This window comes from Podarcis filfolensis (assembly GCF_964270895.1).
Source record: "Podarcis filfolensis genome assembly, chromosome: 9".
NCBI lineage: Eukaryota > Metazoa > Chordata > Lepidosauria > Squamata > Lacertidae > Podarcis > Podarcis filfolensis.
In genome coordinates this window covers 9,217,563-9,236,682 of record NC_139610.1, presented here as the reverse complement: position 1 = coordinate 9,236,682, position 19,120 = coordinate 9,217,563, and the positions used below count along the sequence as shown (strand labels likewise).

General features: G+C 42.7%; 1 protein-coding gene across 1 annotated transcript in view; it reads left to right on the top strand.

The window, feature by feature from the left end:
- Positions 1-397: 397 nt before the first annotated feature.
- The window catches only part of ADGRA3 (adhesion G protein-coupled receptor A3), a 44,919-nt gene continuing 26,196 nt past the window's right edge, over positions 398-19,120 (top strand). The window contains exons 1-2 of the mRNA XM_083630131.1: positions 398-986; positions 11,616-11,687. Coding sequence (XP_083486257.1) covers positions 736-986; positions 11,616-11,687 — 323 coding nt within the window. The 5' untranslated portion in view covers positions 398-735. The remainder of the gene's footprint in view (positions 987-11,615; positions 11,688-19,120) is intronic.

The following is a 19,120-nucleotide window of genomic DNA, read 5'->3' as shown; positions in this document are numbered from 1 at the left end:
TTAACAAACAAACAAGTAGAGTTCCGAAAACCCTTAAAAAAATTCCCATGGGCGAAAACCAACCCGCACAAACTCCGCTAAGAACAGCATAGAAACTCCAAATTGCAAGAATACAAATTTAATATGAAAAAAGCAAGCAGTTTTGAAAACCCTTTTTAAAAAAACAAAAACAAAAAACACCAACCCGTACCTTTTCTAAGAACAGCCCAGAAACGGAATTGCAAAACTGGAACAAACACACACACACACACACACACCCACCCCCATCATCCCATACAGGCAAAACTCCTGGTTTCTACTTGCCCTTCCTTCCTCAGAGCCAGGGGCATCCACGGCGGCTTCAGGGCTCCTCACCGCGCGTGCTCGGTGTCCTCCCGGGCCGCGCATGCGCCCTGCTGCCCGCGCGCGCGGGGGCGAGGCGAAATCACAACCCAGTGAAACTTAGGTCTCTGCTTGCCCTTCCTTCCGCAGAGCCAGGGCACCCGCGGCGGCTTCAGGGCTCCTCACTGCGCGTGCTGGGCGCCCTCCCCGGCCGCGCATGCGCCCTGCTGCCCGCGCGCGGGGCGAGGCGTCGTGCGTGAGGTGTGTGTGTGTGGATTCGGTTCGGCCGTTGGCGCCGACTCCTCGGTTAAATCCCTTCATGGCGGCCCCGGCCGGGTTGCCGCGCCGCTAGGCCTCGCTGGCTCCCTCGCCGGGGCGGCGGCGGGGCGGTCCCCCCCCTCGAGGGAGGCGGCCATGGCGAGCCGGGGAGCTCCGCTGGTGCTGCTGGCGGCGGCGGCGCTGGCGCTGGTCCGAGGCGGAGGCTCCTCCGGGCTGCCCGAAGGCTGCAAACAGGACGGCGGAGGAGGAGGAGGCGGCGGTCGCCTCAGGAGCGGCAAGGCTTCTCCGCCGGCCGAAGCGGGAGCGGGAGGGAAGGTGGTCTGCAGCAGCCTGGCTCTGGCCCGCGTCCCCGACCCCGGCGGGCTCCCCAACAGGACGGTCACCCTGTGAGTAAGCGACGCCGAGGGAAGGGCTTGGGGGAGGGCCGGGGTCCTCCCTGTGATGGAGACTTCTTTTTAAAATCTCTATTCTTCTTATTATTATTGGAGTGGGATTGGGTCCCTGCGATGGAGACTTCTTTTTAAAATCTCTATTATTATTATTATTGGAGTGGGATTGGGTCCCTGCGATGGAGACTTCTTTTTAAAATCTCTATTCTTATTATTATTATTATTGGAGTGGGATTGGGTTAGTGCGATGGAGACTTCTTTTTTAAATCTCTATTCTTATTCTTATTATTGGAGTGGGATTGGGTCCCTGCGATGGAGACTTCTTTTTAAAATCTCTATTCTTATTATTATTATTATTGGAGTGGGATTGGGTCCCTGCGATGGAGACTTCTTTTTAAAATCTCTATTCTTATTATTATTATTATTGGAGTGGGATTGGGTCCCTGCGATGGAGACTTCTTTTTAAAATCTCTATTCTTCTTATTATTATTGGAGTGGGATTGGGTCCCTGCAATGGAGACTTTTTAAAATCTCTATTATTATTATTGTTATTGTTATTGTTGTTATTATTATTATTGGAGTGGGATTGGGTCCCTGCGATGGAGACTTCTTTTTAAAATCTCTATTCTTATTATTATTATTCGTTGTGGTTTTTCCCTCCTCTCGGTAGTATATGGGGAGGGCGGGGTATAAATAAAAATTTATTAGTAGTAGTAGTAGTAGTAGTACTGATCGATTCGGCCCTGCTCTTTACCCCCGTGTGTTTGGCTCATTGTTTGTTATTCCTTCCCACTCCCCTTCAAGCCGCCTTTTCAGTGTGGTTTCGGGCTGTGCCAAAGGCAGCGTGCAGACAAAAAGGTGGTGGGGTGTTTGGGGGTGGGTGGGTGGGTGTGGAAGATGCCCCATCTCCCTCTCCTGATTGCTTTTTTTACCTTCCCCCTCACTCGACTATCAACGCACAACCCTTATAACAGGAGTCAGCAAACTTTTTCAGCAGGGGGCCGGTCCACCATCCCTCAGACCTTGTGGGGAGCCGGGCTATATTTTGGGGGGGAAATAAATGAACGAATTCCTGTGCCCCGCAAATAACCCAGAGATGCATTTTAAATAAAAGGGCACATTCTACTCATGTAAAAACACGCTGATTCCCAGAATGTCCGCTGGCTGGATTTAGAAGGCAATTGGGCCGGATCTGGCAGCCAGACCTTAGTTTGCCGACCCATGCTCTATAACAACACCTTCCTTTTAATATATGGTGGTACCTCTGGATACGAACGGGATCTGTTCCGGAGCCCTGTTCGCATCCTGAAGTAAACGTAAGACGTGATTGCGTGGGTCGCGTTTCGCTGCTTCTGCGCATGCGTGTGATGTCATTTTGAGTGTCTGTGCATGCGCGAGTGGCGAAACCCGGAAGTAACGGGCTCCGAAAATATTCATCCTAAAGCTACTTCGACCCGAAGTATGACTGTGTGTGTGTGTGTGTGTGTGTATATATATATATATATATATATATATATATATGCGCGGGTGGTGCTGTGGTCTAAACCACTGAGCCTTGGGCTTGCAGATCAGAAGGTCAGCGGTTAAAATCCTCGCAATGGAGAAGAGCTCTGTCCTAGCTCCTGCCAACCTAGCAGTTTGAAAGCATGCCAGTGCAAGTAGATAAATAGGTAGCGTTGCGGTGGGAAGGTAAACGGCGTTTCAATGCACTCTGGTTTCTGTCACGGTGTTCCGTTGCACCAGAAGCGGTTTAGTCCTGCTGGCCACATGACCCAGAAAGCTGTCTGTGGACAAATGCCAGCTCCCTCAGCCTGAAAGCGAGATGAGCGCCGCAACCCCATAGTCGCCTTTGACTGGACTTAACCGTCCAGGGGTCCTTTACCCTTTACCTATACAGTGGTACCTCGGGTTAAGTACTTAATTCGTTCCGGAGGTCCGTTCTTAACCTGAAACTGTTCTTAACCTGAAGCACCACTTTAGCTAATGGGGCCTCCTGCTGCTGCCGCGCAATTTCTGTTCTCATCCTGATGCAAAGTTCTTAGCCCGAGGTACTATTTCTGGGTTAGCGGAGTCTGTAACCTGGAGCGTATGTAACCTGAAGCGTCTGTAACCCGAGGTACTACTATGTGTGTGTGTGTGTGTGTGTGTGTGTATATATATATATATATATATATATATATATATATATATATATATGATTTTTCAACTTAAAATTTTACAGAGATCTATCAAACATCAGTCATAAAAACAAGATTCCAGGAATCTCCTGGACTTCCACCCTTCCCTATGTGGGTCCTGTTATTAACCAGTTCTTCCCGCGTCTTTTTTGATAATCCAAACTCTTTACTTCCATTATGTCCAGAATTCAACTTTAAACCAGAAGTGCTATCCCAATCCTACTAATGATTTTAACTGTTTACAGTGGCCTTTAAGATAAGTTATAAACTTTACCCATTCCTTATTAAAAATTTGGTCTTCCTGACTATAACAACACCTTCTGTTCCCTCCTCCTGCTTCATGCTGGAGCCTGCTTTCTGACTGGAAAGGCGGCGTGCAGATAATGTGAAGTATATGGATGTTAGGGGTTGTCCTATGTACCTTTTTTTTTTTTTTTGCAGGGTGCGTCCTCTTTTTCATGGGTATGTAAAATGAGAGCCATCATTGCGATCCATAGTTAAAAGTATAAGTCGGCAAATGTGTCTTTTCTCTCTCTTCGAAATATGGCAACCCTAGGAAGTGTGGAAGATGTCCTGTCTCCCTCTTGTAATTGGTTTTTGTCACTGCGTAACAGCGCTCCTTCTCACAACCCCATAACACCATCTTTCCTTCCCTCCATCCGCCTCACACCATAGCGTGGCGTTTTAGCTATGGAAAGGTGGCATACAGATAAAGCAACGTGTGCATGGCATGGAAGATTCCTGGTCTCCTCCTCATAATTGTTTTTTTTTGTCACACAGTGTAATAATGCTGTTTCATGCAAGCACTTTGTAAATAAAGTAAATAACAACTTCTTCCTTCCCACCTGAGTATGGTTTCCTCACTATGGAAAGGCAGCATACAGGAAAAGGGATGTATGGAAGATGCCTGGTCTCCCTGTAGTAAATGGTGCAGTAACACTCTTTTGCACATGCACTTTGAAAATAAAGTAAATAACAACATCTTTTTTCCTTCTTCCCAATTCACACCTCACTCACAGTGTTTTTTGGGAAAAAATTGCTTTCCTGCAGGTACATAGGCTGCATGAGCATTCTAAGAAAGCCTTTGCCTATACTGGATCAGATCAAAAATACCATCCAGCAGCCTTTTGTTCATTTTTTAAAAAGAATATTTATTTATTTGTTACAGTAGTTTGTAAAATTTAGGAGTCTTATAGAGCAAAAAGTACGGTACCTGTTACATCACAGTGAAGCTTATTTTTAAACATGTTGATTAGACCATCTGTTTTAATATTCAAGTTACTATTTTTTTAAGTGCAAGATCCATTTCAAAGAGGCAGTATGGAATATTATAAGAAAAGTCAGGAGCTATTGGAAATGTTTGAAGTTGTAGGTAATAACATATAAGCAACATTTTAACACACTGGTAACCTTTGCAGATCTATTCATTACAGTGACTGCCAGAATATCAACTTGGAGTTTACATCTTATATATTTGTGTTGAGGGGACTTGGCAGGCATAGGGAGGTGGCATATGAAGTAAAATAATAGTGATGTAGCTCTTGGCAGCTAATTTTTATGTTCTATGCAGAACGATGTACGTTCTGTATCAAAGAATCTCCATAAATCACGCAGAAAGAGATTTCTGTGCCCATTACATCTGAAATTACATTTCATGCCAATTTGAAATTTGGCCAAATTTAACACTGTAGTAATGGCAACATTTGGTGTCTGTTGCTAGATATTTGTGGCAGAAAAATACAAAGCTCACCTTGTTTGCCTGACTGCAATAGGACACCCAATAATTGATACAGGCATTGTATTGGTCATTTATGTTGAGAGGTTGATTGTGTTAAGTGTAACTCTTCTTTATGGCAGGAGGAGAATGGCACTGTAATAAAAATGGTTTTGGAGTGAATGCCATGAACTACTAAGCCTTTAAGTTTTAAGATAATGTCTATATTTGTTCACGCTACTAATAAAATAAGCTCCTGAGCAAGAGGTACATTTGGAATATATATGGTGTGTATAACTTGTTTAGAATTGGGAAAGACTGCCACTTGTTTATAGGATTGTCTAGAGGATGGATTTCATTGTTGGTTCTGGCAAGTGTTCCTGCTACTTTGGTAATGCTTTACAGGACACAACTTTTAGGTGATCACTTGACTGCTAAGGCTTGTAAGATACTGGGAAAGAAGGAATGGTGTAGAGTGTGAACGAGTTTCCCTTTGAATAATAGAATGTGAGATATCAAATGGAATTGTTTGACAGTAGGTACAGGAAAGACAGAAGGAAGTACTTCATATAACATATAATTAACTCAGGGAGTTCATTACCACAGGATATAGTGAAAGCCGCAAGCTTAAATGGCTCTTAAAAAAGGGGATTCGACAAATTCAGAGAGAATAGATCTGTCAGTGGCTAGATAAGAATCTGTATTCCCGGAGTACTGTATGGTGGAGACAAACAACTGGATACTTCCCACCATCGTACTGTGTAAGCTTCTGAAAAAGTATTTGGTTAGCTGCTGCAGGAAATTGAAGAACTCTTGGGATTGATCTAACAAAGCAGCTCTTGTGAAAGAACCATCTCCAGCCACTCCAAAAGATCAAATTTCAGAGGTGCCAAACAGTTTTTTTGTAGTCATCAAGTTGAGTACCAGCCCTAATTAGGGCTGTGAGAGTTTTTCATTTATTTTTCATTAATTAATTTATACATCACTTGCATGACAGAATGGCTACTAAGTAGTTTCCAAGGATAAAATCAATTATAAAAGCCATATGTATTTAAAACGCACAATTAAAAAAATGCATCAAAACGCTTAAACAAGTGCATCAGAAAGCATAACAGTTAAAAGAGCAGGTATAACAGTTGGATCAGGAAGATCAAGGGAAAGGGAACACTCACCTAAATAGATGCACCTTTAAGAGTCTGCAGATTGCCAGTACAGGCGAGGTCTTCTCTATGCCAGCAGGGAGGTATTCAAAAACACTAGTACCACTAGTGAAAAATATAAAACCTCAAATGTATAGTTGGTTACTTTCTTTAACCTTGGATATGTGGTTCTCATAAAGACTGATAAATATCTAGTTGGAACAATACCATGAACTACAGATGTTAATTTGATTGTCATTTTGCAATATTTTCCCGCTTAAAATTCAGACATTATCCCCCCCCCCATGGAATGTAGTTTCTTAAACCTTATGAACTCTAGCCCATAGAACAAAAAAAATTTCTGCATTAAAAGAATAATGAAAACTAAAATTTTATATATACAAATGAACAGTTTTATTACAGAACAGCCACTGCTTTACTACTTTCTTATTGAATTTGAAAATGACCAGGAAACTGTTCTGTGAAACAACAATTGAAGATATTCACCCTTCAGTTTCTTATTTTCTATTTAGCTGACTTGATTATATTTTATTTATTAAATTTACAATGGTAAAATGCCATCAACAGGTCCTTTGAGAGATGGTTTTCCAGAGGATTTACAAACAAAACAGCAGGTTTTGTAAAGACATCAGATACTCTTGCCATCCACTTCCCCATCAAGTGTTATCATTACTAGATATTAAGTGGCCTGCTAGGATATTGAGTTGCTTGGAATCCCCAAAACTACCAGGGGTTTGGGATGGGGCAGGAGCTATGCCCAAAAGTGGACATAAATTCCACATCACCGGCTGGATTCAGCTAACTGTTCCCACTAGTGGAAGCCTGTTCAAGAACTTCTGCTAGCACAGCAGGGTGGCACCCCTGCTCTCCCCAAATTGAATCGAAACACTGTGAGGGGAGCAGAGGGGAGATTGCTCTACCAGGCAAGCAGAAATACTTGCATTGACAGATCATTTGTAACGGCATGGTGTTAAATTCCTCTTCATGCCTTGATTTTTCTTCATAACAAATCCGTTCACAAAACAACTCAAAATATATGGATAGAAGTAGGTTTGCAGCATGATGCCACATCCCACTGCAGCTACTCCAATGGCTAAAGCAGCATTCCAGAAAAGTGAAGCAATGCAGTTGCTGGTATGGGAAAGGCAAGATGAATTTGGTGGCCCTTGGGAGGTGACCTGAAGCTTTGTCACAAATGGGCTTTCCTCAAGTCCTGATGCAACTTTTCTTCAGGCTTTAGCAAGCGGACAAGGTGCCTTTTTGTGCCAGCGCTCAAGGTCTCAGTCCCGCAAACCTGTATGTTCCCTGCAGTATGGCAGATAGCGGGAGGGAGGGATGGAGGGCAATTTAGTTTGAGGAAACATCATGGAAGGAATGTGTTTGTGCGTGTGTGCGCGCACACACACACCCCTTGCTGTTGTTTCAACTTAATTTTGGGGATCTTGGGGCTACTTCTAAATAAACATATAATCATCAAGCCCCTTTATGCAATCTATCTTGGCTCTGAGCTTTGTGAATGAACAAGGATTTTAACCTGTACAGTCATACCTCAGGTTGTGATTGCTGTGGGTTGCACATTTTCGGGTTACGGACATGCCAAAACCCGGAAGTACTGGAAAGGGTTACTTTCGGGTTTCCGTGCTTGTGCATGCGCAGAAGTGCTAAATCACGTCTTGCGCATGCACAGAAGCGCCGAATCGCATCACACGTGTGCGTAGATGCGGCGCTGCGGGTTGTGAACATGCCTCCCGCATGGATCACGTTCGCAACCCGAGGATCCACTGTATCTGTTAAGTGCAACATGGTTTTGCCTGGAACCAAATACTCTGGGTGACCTGCAGATGCCTTGTTTGTACAGCTTTTTGCAGCTTTGTGTCCTACCATACTTTTAAAGTGCCATAGTTGAACCAGTCTTCCTGTTTACCTTCCAGAGTAAGACAATCTCTCCACCTTTTAAGGGTGGAAATATCTGTCAGAGAGCCTTACGTATACTGAACAGTGAAAAGTTCCTTTTGTTTTTCCAGCATCTCATGGAGTTAACAGTCCTGTCTTTTGCTAACTACTGCTTAAGAGGCAGTCCACTATCAAAACTGAGAAATGCAAGACTTTTCTTTCCAGAGCTACATTATGTGTATGCTAGCCATTCATATAATTCAATTATGGTTAGTATTTTTTCCCATTATAGAATCTTTATATCAGTAGTAATTGTAGTAATAAAACCATATTTGCATTTCTGTTCTCCAAAATTACTTTGAGTACATCTTTTTTTTAGTTTGCTGTATGGCTGTAAAATGTTCAAACTTGTAAAAATAAAACCAGTTTATTTGCCTTACCAAAAGAAAGAAGCCAGCTGGAAAAGGTTGGGGGGTATGAGGAGGCAGGATTCTGCTGTCTAGACTTGATGTTTGTGGTTTGATCATTTTGAGGTAACACACTACCAGTTAATTTAAATGAACTTTATGCCTTTGTAATTGAGCAGACTGTCAGGATTTGTCAGGTCTTGGCCTAGGTTCTAGACAGGATGCAACTGGTGTTAAGTTCACATTGGATCAGGTGAACTAGGAACAAAAGGCAAGACACAATAGACAGATAAGAATCAAAAGGCCAGAGGCAAGTGCAGAGTCAGAGCCAGGCAGAAAGCTGACTGACTTGGGCTAGTCACTCAGCCCATCTCTAGTAAGCTTTGTAGTTAGGCAGGGTGGTTTTGAGGCTAAAAGTGCAGAACAAGGGAATTGTACACTCCATCTTAAGCTGCTTGGTGGAAAGGCAATATTAAAGTGTAATAAATAGGCCCCACGTTTTAAAATTATATCTAATTATGCTCTGTCAATATTTGCTTGCATTAATGCTGTTAATCATACTGCTGCAAAGCCTCAGCATAAAGTTGCTACCTAGTTGGCTCATGAAATGCAGATAATAAAAAGTGAACCTTGTACGTTTTCAAAGGTCTCATTAAAAAGTAATAGTCTTCTACTTTGTACTTTATTTTCTCAGTGTGTGGTGTATAATCCCTCTTCCCCCGGGTTGGAGGCTTCAGTGCTGCACAAGGTGAAATGTTCAGCAACAATCCGTTGAAAATATATTATATATAGAAGTACCTTGACAGAGGACGGAGCTTAGAACAGTTTATACTGTCAAAACATCTGCAGATGGTGCTTAAAGCAATACTGTGCAACTCTTTGAGGGTTTTTCTTTGTCAAGTGTTTCTTTCACAGTGTTCCCTGGAACTTTCCCCAGAAAAATATTTACTTACACTTCAGAAAGCTTTCAGTGTGGCCACTGTTTTCTGTAGGAAAGATATTTCATGATTGTACAGATGATAACATATCCTCTTAGGATAACCTTTCATATTATGATAGGAAGTATTTACTGTTATTAATAATGGCTGGCATCCAAAAAGCTTGTTTGATTCACACAAGGGACTCTTATCAGTCATACAGAATTCTTTTTCCCCTTTTAAGCAGCTGATTCCTATGTCGCATCACAAACAGTGAACATAGGCAGACTATTAAACAAATTTCAGTGTTTGTATGTATCATACGGGGGTACTTCCTGAGTGACCAATATCATATTCGCAAGTGTCTTTATATACTGTTTTGTGTTAGCTAATATTATTTGAACTCCAATTAACATTAAACTGTTTGCGTGTTAACTGGATAGATCTTGCCTACAAAATGGTCAGGATGTTTTCCCAGATAGTTTAAATGCTTTCTTTTTATTGTGTTTATAAGAAGCAGCAGTTAGTACAGAATGCTGCAGCACAGTGAGACCCTGTCAGCCTCTTGACACATCTGCTCACTGTTTGCCTCTTTGCTACTGGGCCAAATTCAAGGTGTTGATATAAAGAACCCTTAACAGCTTGGGACCAGTCTACTTGTGGTATTGCTTTGCTATCTGCAGAACTGGCACTGTTACAGGTACTGCATATGACCCATTCTGCACTTGTAAGAAATTGATCTTTTAGTGTGGCAGCATCTACACTTTGAAACTCCCCCTCCTGTTGAAAACAGAAAGGCTGTACTCTTTTGGGCACTTTCTTAACACTTTCGTCCAGGCATGGCCAAACTTGGCCCTCCAGCTGTTTTGGAACTACAACTCCATTATCCCTAGCTAACAGGACCAGTGGTCAGGGATGATGGGAATTGTAGTCCCAAAACAGCTGGAGGGCCAAGTTTAGCCATGCCTGGTAGGCAAACCTATCTAGACATGTAGACGTTACATCTGTTTTATCTCTTTTAAGCTACTGTTAGCTTTTATTTCATATATTGAATGCTTTATATACTTTTTTTCATTGATACTTTTATTGTTTTGTTATTTTTGTAACGGTTTAGACGTTTGTGGGTTTTTTTAAACAATAAATCACTATATAGATTTAAAGAAAAAAGTGAGGGAGAGAGGACATTAATGATAAGTCAAAGTACAGTTTACCATTAATGTGTGGGCTCCTGAAGATTGCAGCTTCTTTGCTCCTCCAGGGATTCTATGAGCTGAGCTGTGGTTTGGCTTAGCATGTCTTTGAAATCCAGGCTCAGCTGTCACCGAGGTTTGCCACTTGTGGTTTGTCTGGATGAGACAAACCACAAGCCCAGGTTTGGATGACACATTAAGCCAAATCAGTCCAGAGAACTGTCACTCTCATGCCCTCGCACTAAAGGTAAAGGACCCCTGGACGGTTAAGTCCAGTCAAGTTCAGCTATGGGCTGTGGCACTCATTTCCACTTTCAGGCCAAGGGAGCCTGCATTTGTCCGCAGACAGCTTTCCTGAGTCATCTGGCCAGCATAACTAAAGTGCTTCTGGTGCGTGAGACACCGTGACGAGTACCAGAGTGTACAGAAACACCATTTATCTTCCCGCTGCAGCAGTACCTAGTTATCTACTCAAGCTGGTATGCTTTTGAACTGCTAGGTTGGCAGGAGCTTGGACAAAGCAATGGGAGCTCATTTTGTTACGCAGATTCAAACTGCCGACCTTACAATTGGCAAGCTTGGTGGTTTCAACCACAGTGCCACCCATGTTCATGGTCTGGCTTGGCACTATATGTGAACGAGCTCAGCGAGACCCAATGCTCACAATTTGTCTACCTCATTTTCTCCTTATTTCTTGCACACTTGAAAAAGGGCTTACTTGGAATTCTAATTTTGATCCAAGGAACTATATCTAATGCATGCATATCTAATATAACAGACTAGGGTGTGCATGAGTTTTTGCAGCTTAGCTTCAGGACCAATAACTTAGGGGACCAATTCTGTAAAGCAGAACTTTCCAAACTGTGTGTCATGACAAAATAGTGTCACTGCAGTGTATAGGTGTGTCACGCATATACTCCCCGCACTCCTCTTGGGGCTGGGAAGGCGTTAGTTTAACCTCTGATTTGCTAGTAAAACTGAATTACTGTGTTGCGAAATGATGCATGTCTAAAAAGTGTGTCACCAATATGAAAAGTTTGGAAAGCTCTGCTGTAAAGCATCATTTTAAGCAGCGTAAGATGGAAAACCACAAACATTTAATCTAATGCTACTGCAATTGTTTGAAAAGGGAAATATTGTAATGTTTTTACATTATTTTGTTTTATAGAATTCTGAGCAACAACAAGATAACAGAATTGAAGAATGGTTCCTTTGCTGGATTAAGCCTTCTTGAAAGATTGTAAGTCCTGCCCCCCCTTATGTTTTAAGTATTATAATGCAGAAGGAGATGTAATGGAGGCGAGGGAGAATTCACCTCTCTAACTATATTTGAGTTTTTTTAAAACTACAACAACAACATTAAGATACTCCAGAAGTTAATACACTTGGATGAATAGTTTTCCTAGTGTACGTATAATAAATACAAAACTAATTGCTTCAAATGTAATAAGAAATAAGGAAGATATTTCCATATTACTTTAGCATATTATTCTATCAATGCTTACTTATAAATAAGTTGCCATGATGATGATGATGATGCCACCCATCTGACTGCGTTGCCTCCGCGACTCTGGGCTGCTCCCAACAAAAATAGTTCAAACACAGTACAACATCACACATTAAAATTACTTTCTCTCGTGGAAATAAACTTATGACTACAATTCCAGTCATGTTTGCTGTAAAGCTCTTAGGTGCAATATAAATAATAGCAAGGATTTAAAGATTTAAAGAACTTTCATTAGGTGCATCCAAGGGCCTAGGTACACCCAGCTAAATTTTTGTTTTTTGAATGGCAGTGCCGCATGGCAAATCACAGCCTACTTACAAAATTCCCTAGAGTTTCAAAAGAAGTGTGCAGTGCAATGCAGTGAGGGATAGACTTTTTATTATTTTTTATTTAGAAACAAATATTTAAACTTTTCTTAGGCAAACTGTGCTGTTGATGATGATGCCTTCACTACAATAGTAATGTATATATATATATATTTCCATAATCACATTTTGAGTGTGTTAACTTTTTGAGAGATGGGAACAGTTTTTCTTGCAGTGCAAAAAAATCTAGAATTCTCTTTTACTGCGTTTAATTAAGGTTGTAACTTAAAAACTTTAAATATTCCAGTAATATTTCTAAATGGTAAAGAACTACTCTAAATTATTACTTTTCTTTTCTTTTGGGGGAGGAGTGGGGGAAAGCATTCGGAGCATAAAGGAAGAATTTGTCTAAAGTGATTGAGGACTGAGTGAGCATTGAGAAAACAGGTTGCAGACAGATAGGATTGTTTTAATGTTCACTGCCTCCTAACGCCTTTTAGCAGTACAGAAATGCTGGTTTTGTGCAGTGAGGCTGCAAGTGGAATTCTAACTTTGGATTCACACTGCACCTAAAAGTCATATTTGCTGCAAGTTTGTAAACCATCATGCCCACAGCAAAGCAAAACTAAATGGGCATTATTGAGCTGGGATTGGCAATGCAAAGAGATCATAAATACATTTACTCAAAAGTAAGTCCTATTCTGAATTACAGTGGTGCCTCGCAAGACAAAATTAATTCGTTCTGCGAGTTTTTTCGTCTAGCGAATTTTTCGTCTTGCGAAGCACGAAATCCCATAGGAATGCATTGAAATTCAATTAATGCATTCCTATGGTCAAAAAAAGTCCAAACAAAGCCAAATTTGGTACAACAAGAGTTTATTAAGTGCTCTTTAAAGTCACACATACTGTAAAGAGCAGTTCAAAAACTGAAGGAACAATAAATTAAGTTTCTAAACATGACAGAAAAACATTTAAAAATCAACAAAGTGTACTGTACATTTTCTAAGACTCTGGGGGACCACTCGAAGAAGGTTCCTCTTCCACTCTTTGCTTCTTGCTGAAGAACCTGTCCATGGTCTGCTGCTTCATCCGCCTTTTCAGCACCTCCCTGAAAGGCGACATGACCGTCGTATCAAAAGTGTTCACAAGGTCATGTATCACGTGCTTGTTAGGGTGGTGCCGCTGTGCAAAAGCCTGCACATCCTTCCACTTCTGGCAAATGTCCCTCAGTTCTTTGGAGGACAGCCGTTCCTCAGTTGCTTCCTCCTCTTCCAGCGAGGCCTGCTCCTGCGCAGCCTCTGCCTGCAGTTCGACCAGCTCCTGGGTGGTCAGCTCGTGGTCGTGCTCCTCCACCAGCTCGCTGACGTCCTCCTCTGTGACCTCCAGGCCCATGGTCCTCCCCAAGGCAACAGTGTCCTGCACCACTGTTGACTCTGGTGCATCAGAGTCACTTGGTGCCACACAGTCCGGCCACAGGCTGCGCCAAGCGCAATTCAAATTTCTCTGGCTGATCCCGTCTCAGGCCGTGGTGATCATCTTCAGGCAGGTGACGATGTCGAAGTGGTCCTTCCAGAATTCCCGCAGGGTGATGGTGGTGCAATCACTCACCTCGAAGCATCGCCTGAAAAGCTCCTTGGTGTAGAGTTTCTTGAAATTGGCGATGACCTGCTGATCCATCGGCTGGAGCAGTGGCATGGTGTTAGGCGGCAGGAACATGATGCTGATGAAGCTGAACTCCTCCAACAAGTCCTCCTCAAGGCCTTTAGGATGAGCAGGAGCATTGTCCATCAGAAGCAAAGCCTTCAGCGGCAGGTCGTTGTCCAGCAGGTACTGTTTGACAGCAGGGCCAAAAGCAAGATTGACCCAGTCCACAAACAGCACACGTGTGACCCAAGCCTTGCTGTTGGATCGCCACATGACACTCAGCTGCTCCTTGTCGACCTTGTGTTTCTTGAAGGCCCGTGGGTTCTCCGAGTGGTACACCAGCAGGGGCTTGATCTTCAGGTCGCCGCTTGCGTTGCCACAGAAGAGCAGGGTCAGACGGTCCTTCATGGGCTTGTGGCCAGGCAACTTGGCCTCCTCCTGAGTGATGAAAGTCCTTTTGGGCATCCTCTTCCAAAACAGCCCGGTCTCGTCGCAGTTGAAGACCTGCTGTGGAACGTAGCCCTCCGTCTTCACAACCTCCAGGAACTCCGCTGCAAAGTCTTCAGCCGCAGGAACATCAGAACTGGCAGCCTCTCCATGCCTGACCACGCTGTGGATTCCAGATCTTGTCTTGAACTGGTCAAACCAACCTCTGCTTGCCTTGAAGACTTCTGGCTCGCCTGAGGTTCCTGGCTGTTGCCGGACGAGGTCTGCGTGCAAGGCCTTGGCCTTCTCACAAATGACGGCCTCAGTCACTGTGTCCCCTGCACGCTGCTTCTCTTCTAACCAGATGAGCAGCAACTTCTCGACCTCCTCCAGAACAGCTGGGCGGTTCTTCCTGATCCTGGTGACTCCCTTGGCTGCATCCGTTGCAAGGATCTTCTCCCTCATCTTCAGGATGGTCCCGATGGTCAATGGATTCCTGCCGTACTCCCTGGCGAGGTCTGTCACACGCATTCCACCGTCGTGCTTCTGGATGATCTCCTTCTTCATTTCCAGCGTCACCTTCTCCTTCTTCCTCTCGCCGGCCTCTGCAGCAGCAGTCTTCTTGGGTCCCATGGCAGCACAGCTCCTACCTTCATAAACTCAGAAAAAGAAAAAGAAAATCAGTGCTTCACTTCCAAAAAATTCAAAAGCACCCAGCCACCCACCACACAGAAAATCAAACCCAGAACCAAGTCCTTGAATTCCAAACACCCCAACCCAAAATCCAAAACCCCCCAAAAAAGTTTTAAAAGTTTAACTTACGAAATGGCTGCAAATCACCAAAGTCTTCAAAATCCTCAAATGGCTGCAAAAGAAGTTTTGGAAAAGCTTTAAAAATCACCAAAGTCTTCAAAAACCTCAACTTGTTCCCCCAGCCACCCACCCACCACACAGAAATTGCAAACCCCTCCCCAACTGTTGCAAACCCCTCCCCAACTGTTCCCCCAGTCCCTCCCCAACTGTTGCAAACCCCTCCCCAACTGTTCCTCCAGCCACCCACCTCACAGAAATTCAAATCCAGAATTTTTTTTTTAAAAAAAACAACATGGCCCAATGGTCACAGAAAATCATAAAAATTCAAAAAAAACCCCACACAAGCTCCCAGATTCTTTCAAACCCCTCCTCAACTGTTCCCCCAGCCAGCCACCACACAGAAATTCAAACCCAGAATTTTTTTTTTTTAAAAAAAACACATGGCCCAATGGTCACAAAAAATCATAAAAATGCAGAAAAAAACCACACAAGCTCCCAGATTCTTGCAAACCTCTCCCCAACACCAAGTCCTTGAATTCCAAACACCCCAACCCAAAATCCAAAAAACCCCAAAAAAGTTTTAAAAGTTTAACTTACCAAATGGATGCAAAAGAAGTTTTGGAAAAGCTTCAAAAAGCACCAAAGTCCTCAAAAACCTCAAAAAAGGCTACCACACCACGTGCTATGTGTTGCTCCTCGAAGTTCAAGTCGCAACTGCACCTCTTCAAGCAATGCACCCTGGGTTTTAACGGTTTTATGAAAAAGGAAACAAACTTGCAAGACGTTTTCATCTTGCGAAGCAAGCCCATAGGGAAATTCGTCTTGCGAAGCACATCGAAAAACGAAAAACTCTTTCGTCTAGCGAGTTTTTCGTCTTACGAGGCATTCGTCTTGCGGGGCACCACTGTATACCCTTTGGTTAGCAATGTCTTCCTGTTTAATGTTGTTTAAAATGGCTCCTGGTCTTCTGCAGCATTGCTGAAATTGCTTTCTAATCACTTCCTAAAACAATTTTCGATTTAGGATGCTCCTATTTAAAGCTTTATTCAGTACACATTTACTTGGAAGCAAATCCCACTGGATTCATTGAGGCTTACTCCCAAGCTGCAGTTGAGGGGCGAGACAACCTGCTGTTGCTTTCCTGAAGCCAAAGTTAAGTCAGGTGTGCAGATGGAGAAATGGTCTATCATCGCACAGGACGTTTAAGTACTTAATTAGCTATTGCACAGAATGAGAGTTTGTATGCACCTCCATGTGCTGTCTTCAAGATCCTGCCTCCATGTTCCTTGAGCTTCTTATACACACAAAAGCCCTACTTCTTTCTATTCATTAGAACACAGAAAGCTGCTTTATATCAAGTCAGATGACTGGTCTTTCTGGTTCAGCATTGTCCACACTGGGAGGCAACAGCTTTCCATGGTTTCAGATAGAAGCCATTCGCAGCCCTAACTGAGATTCCCAAGGGTTGAATGCAATACCTTTTGCATGCAGCACAGCCCTGTAGTCTCTTTATGCAGTTCAACAGGAGCTTGAAAGGTATTTGAGGAAAGGATTTAACATTTCCTTCATTTTGTGTTCATCCCAAATACCACATTTTCCTTAGAACCAGAATGTAATGTAGAACATAAATAAATATGCTGTCGTTTTGTGGCTCAAACATGATGAGCGTAATCAAACACAGAGCTATGCACTTAAGTCCCTTCTAATCATTGAGCTTAGGCATGCCTAATGTTGTGTTGAATTGCAGCCAATGGGTATAAATGTGGCATTTTACAAACTTTGGCAGTTCCAATGATCTCTTTAGTAGGAGCTTATAACCATATATCCAGGAGCTTTCATTAATTGATTGTCTGAACACATGTTGCTTCGCTTAGCAGTCACTTCCCACTTGAACAAGCTACTATCTATTTTAGGAACTGCAGCAGTTGCTGAGAGAGACTGTAAACCTGCAAAGTGCATCTTTGTAGCATGTCAACAGATGTTTTTGATGCAGAATACAGTACTAACCTTAAAATGTGTTATTTGCTATGGTGCTTGGGAATTTGTATGTTGTTCCAGGCTTGATTATCTGTGGCCCAGGTCAGCATCTAGATTCACTTTTCAGAAAGTGCTGTCCTAAGGGCTTCACAGAGCCCTTTTGACTCTTAGTTGGCAAGTTTGCGGTCAAACAGCATCCCCAAAAAGGCTGTATTTGGGTAGCCTTGGCAGTTATTCATCCCAGTCTACTTTAATTCTTCCTGAAGTCCCAGCTGAGTTTTTATTGAAGAGTGTTTGCTGTTGTCATGCTTTACCATCATTTCCCCAAAGCTTCTATTTACTATTTTGCTTTCTCTGATAAACTTTACTCAATATTTTGTCTTGGAGGTGAAACCACAGTATAATGATAAAGATCACTATCAGAAGATCATCGTCATCATCATTTTTTATTAAATTTGAATACTGCCCTTCATCCAAAGATCCCAGGGTGGTTCACAACAGAAAAATATAAAATAAGAATACAAAATACACAATTAAGCAAACACAAACAAATAACCTCCTTCCCACAAACACATTTAAAAAGCCATGGAATATTAATCAGCCAAACGCCTGTCCGAAGAGAAACCTTTTTGCCTGGAGCCTAAAGATACGTAACCAACCTCCCTGGCATTCCACAAGTGGGGAGCCACCATAGAACAAGGCCCATTCTTGTGCTGCCACCCTCCAGACCTCTTGTGGAGGAGGCGCACACAAAGAAGAGCCTCAGATGATGATTGCAGGGTCCGGGTAGGTTCATATGGGGAGAATTGGTCCTTGAAGTATTGTGGTGCTGAACCATTTAACACTTCATAGGTCAGCACCAGCACTTTGAATTGGGCCTGGAAACTAATTGGCGGTCGGTGCAGTTGGGCCAGGATTGGTGTAATATGCTCAAACCATCTTGCCCCAGTGAGCAAGCTGATCACCAAATTCTGCACCAGCAGAAGTTTCCAAACTGTCTTCTGAGGCAGCCCTATGTATAATGTGTTCCAGTAATCTAACCTACAGATTAGATTACCTATGTGGAACAAAGGTGCATGAATAAAGTTTGCTGGTGTCATAAAGGAACCCTCACCCTAGCCCTAAAGCATTTGTCCAATATCTTACATAGAATTATTAATCTGACAGTTATAACTTCGTTATTGTTGTGCAGTTTGGCACCAGTGAGCAGCACTGAGATTTGGGGAGAAAGTGAATACCTTGTGTTGTTTAGTGATGAGTTAGATGACCAAGGTAATGAAAACCCAGTGTTCATCTCTTGAATAAGATTTCTGGAGTAATCAGACATAATATACTTTTTATTCTGTGTATATTATTGATCTCAAGGTAAGAGCAAAAAAAGAATTCTGGTTTTCATTTGTTTTATTTATCATTACTTCATTGTTACTTTTTAATTTACTGTGTTATTGAGAGTGAGTTTTTGTTTCAAATCAGATGTAAACTCTTTGGGCACAATTTTTCTCAACATGGGTGTAAGAATCCCAGTAGGGAAGAACAGATTTGCTTTCCCACTCTTGCCTTTGTACCTGCACAAGTGTGGATGCACACCAGGGATTTATGGGAGGTAATGGGATGTTGACAGTCTCTCTCTCTCTCTCTCTCTCTGTCTCTCTCTGTCTCTCTCTCTCTCTCTCACGAATCTGTCCAAGCTTTAGTCGAGGAAGCCTGGTGTAAAACTGCATGTGTTCCAAATATGTGCTGTTGGGAGGAGATGGCAAGGCTTTGTTAAGCCTTTTGGAGACCCTTTGTATGCAGGCATTTTGCTCACGTGGGGAAAGATTAAATCCTTTGGCTTTTTTCTGCTTCTAACTCAGCTCAGGTTCAGGTTCTTTAACACTGAGTCAGGATAATGGAAGAAATGTCCCCATAAAAAACAGTTATTAAGGCTGGTATCAACATTTGTAACTTAGGCTGAAAATCAGTGGAAGGATTTCATGCTAACCTATTTCTCTGAAGAAAATA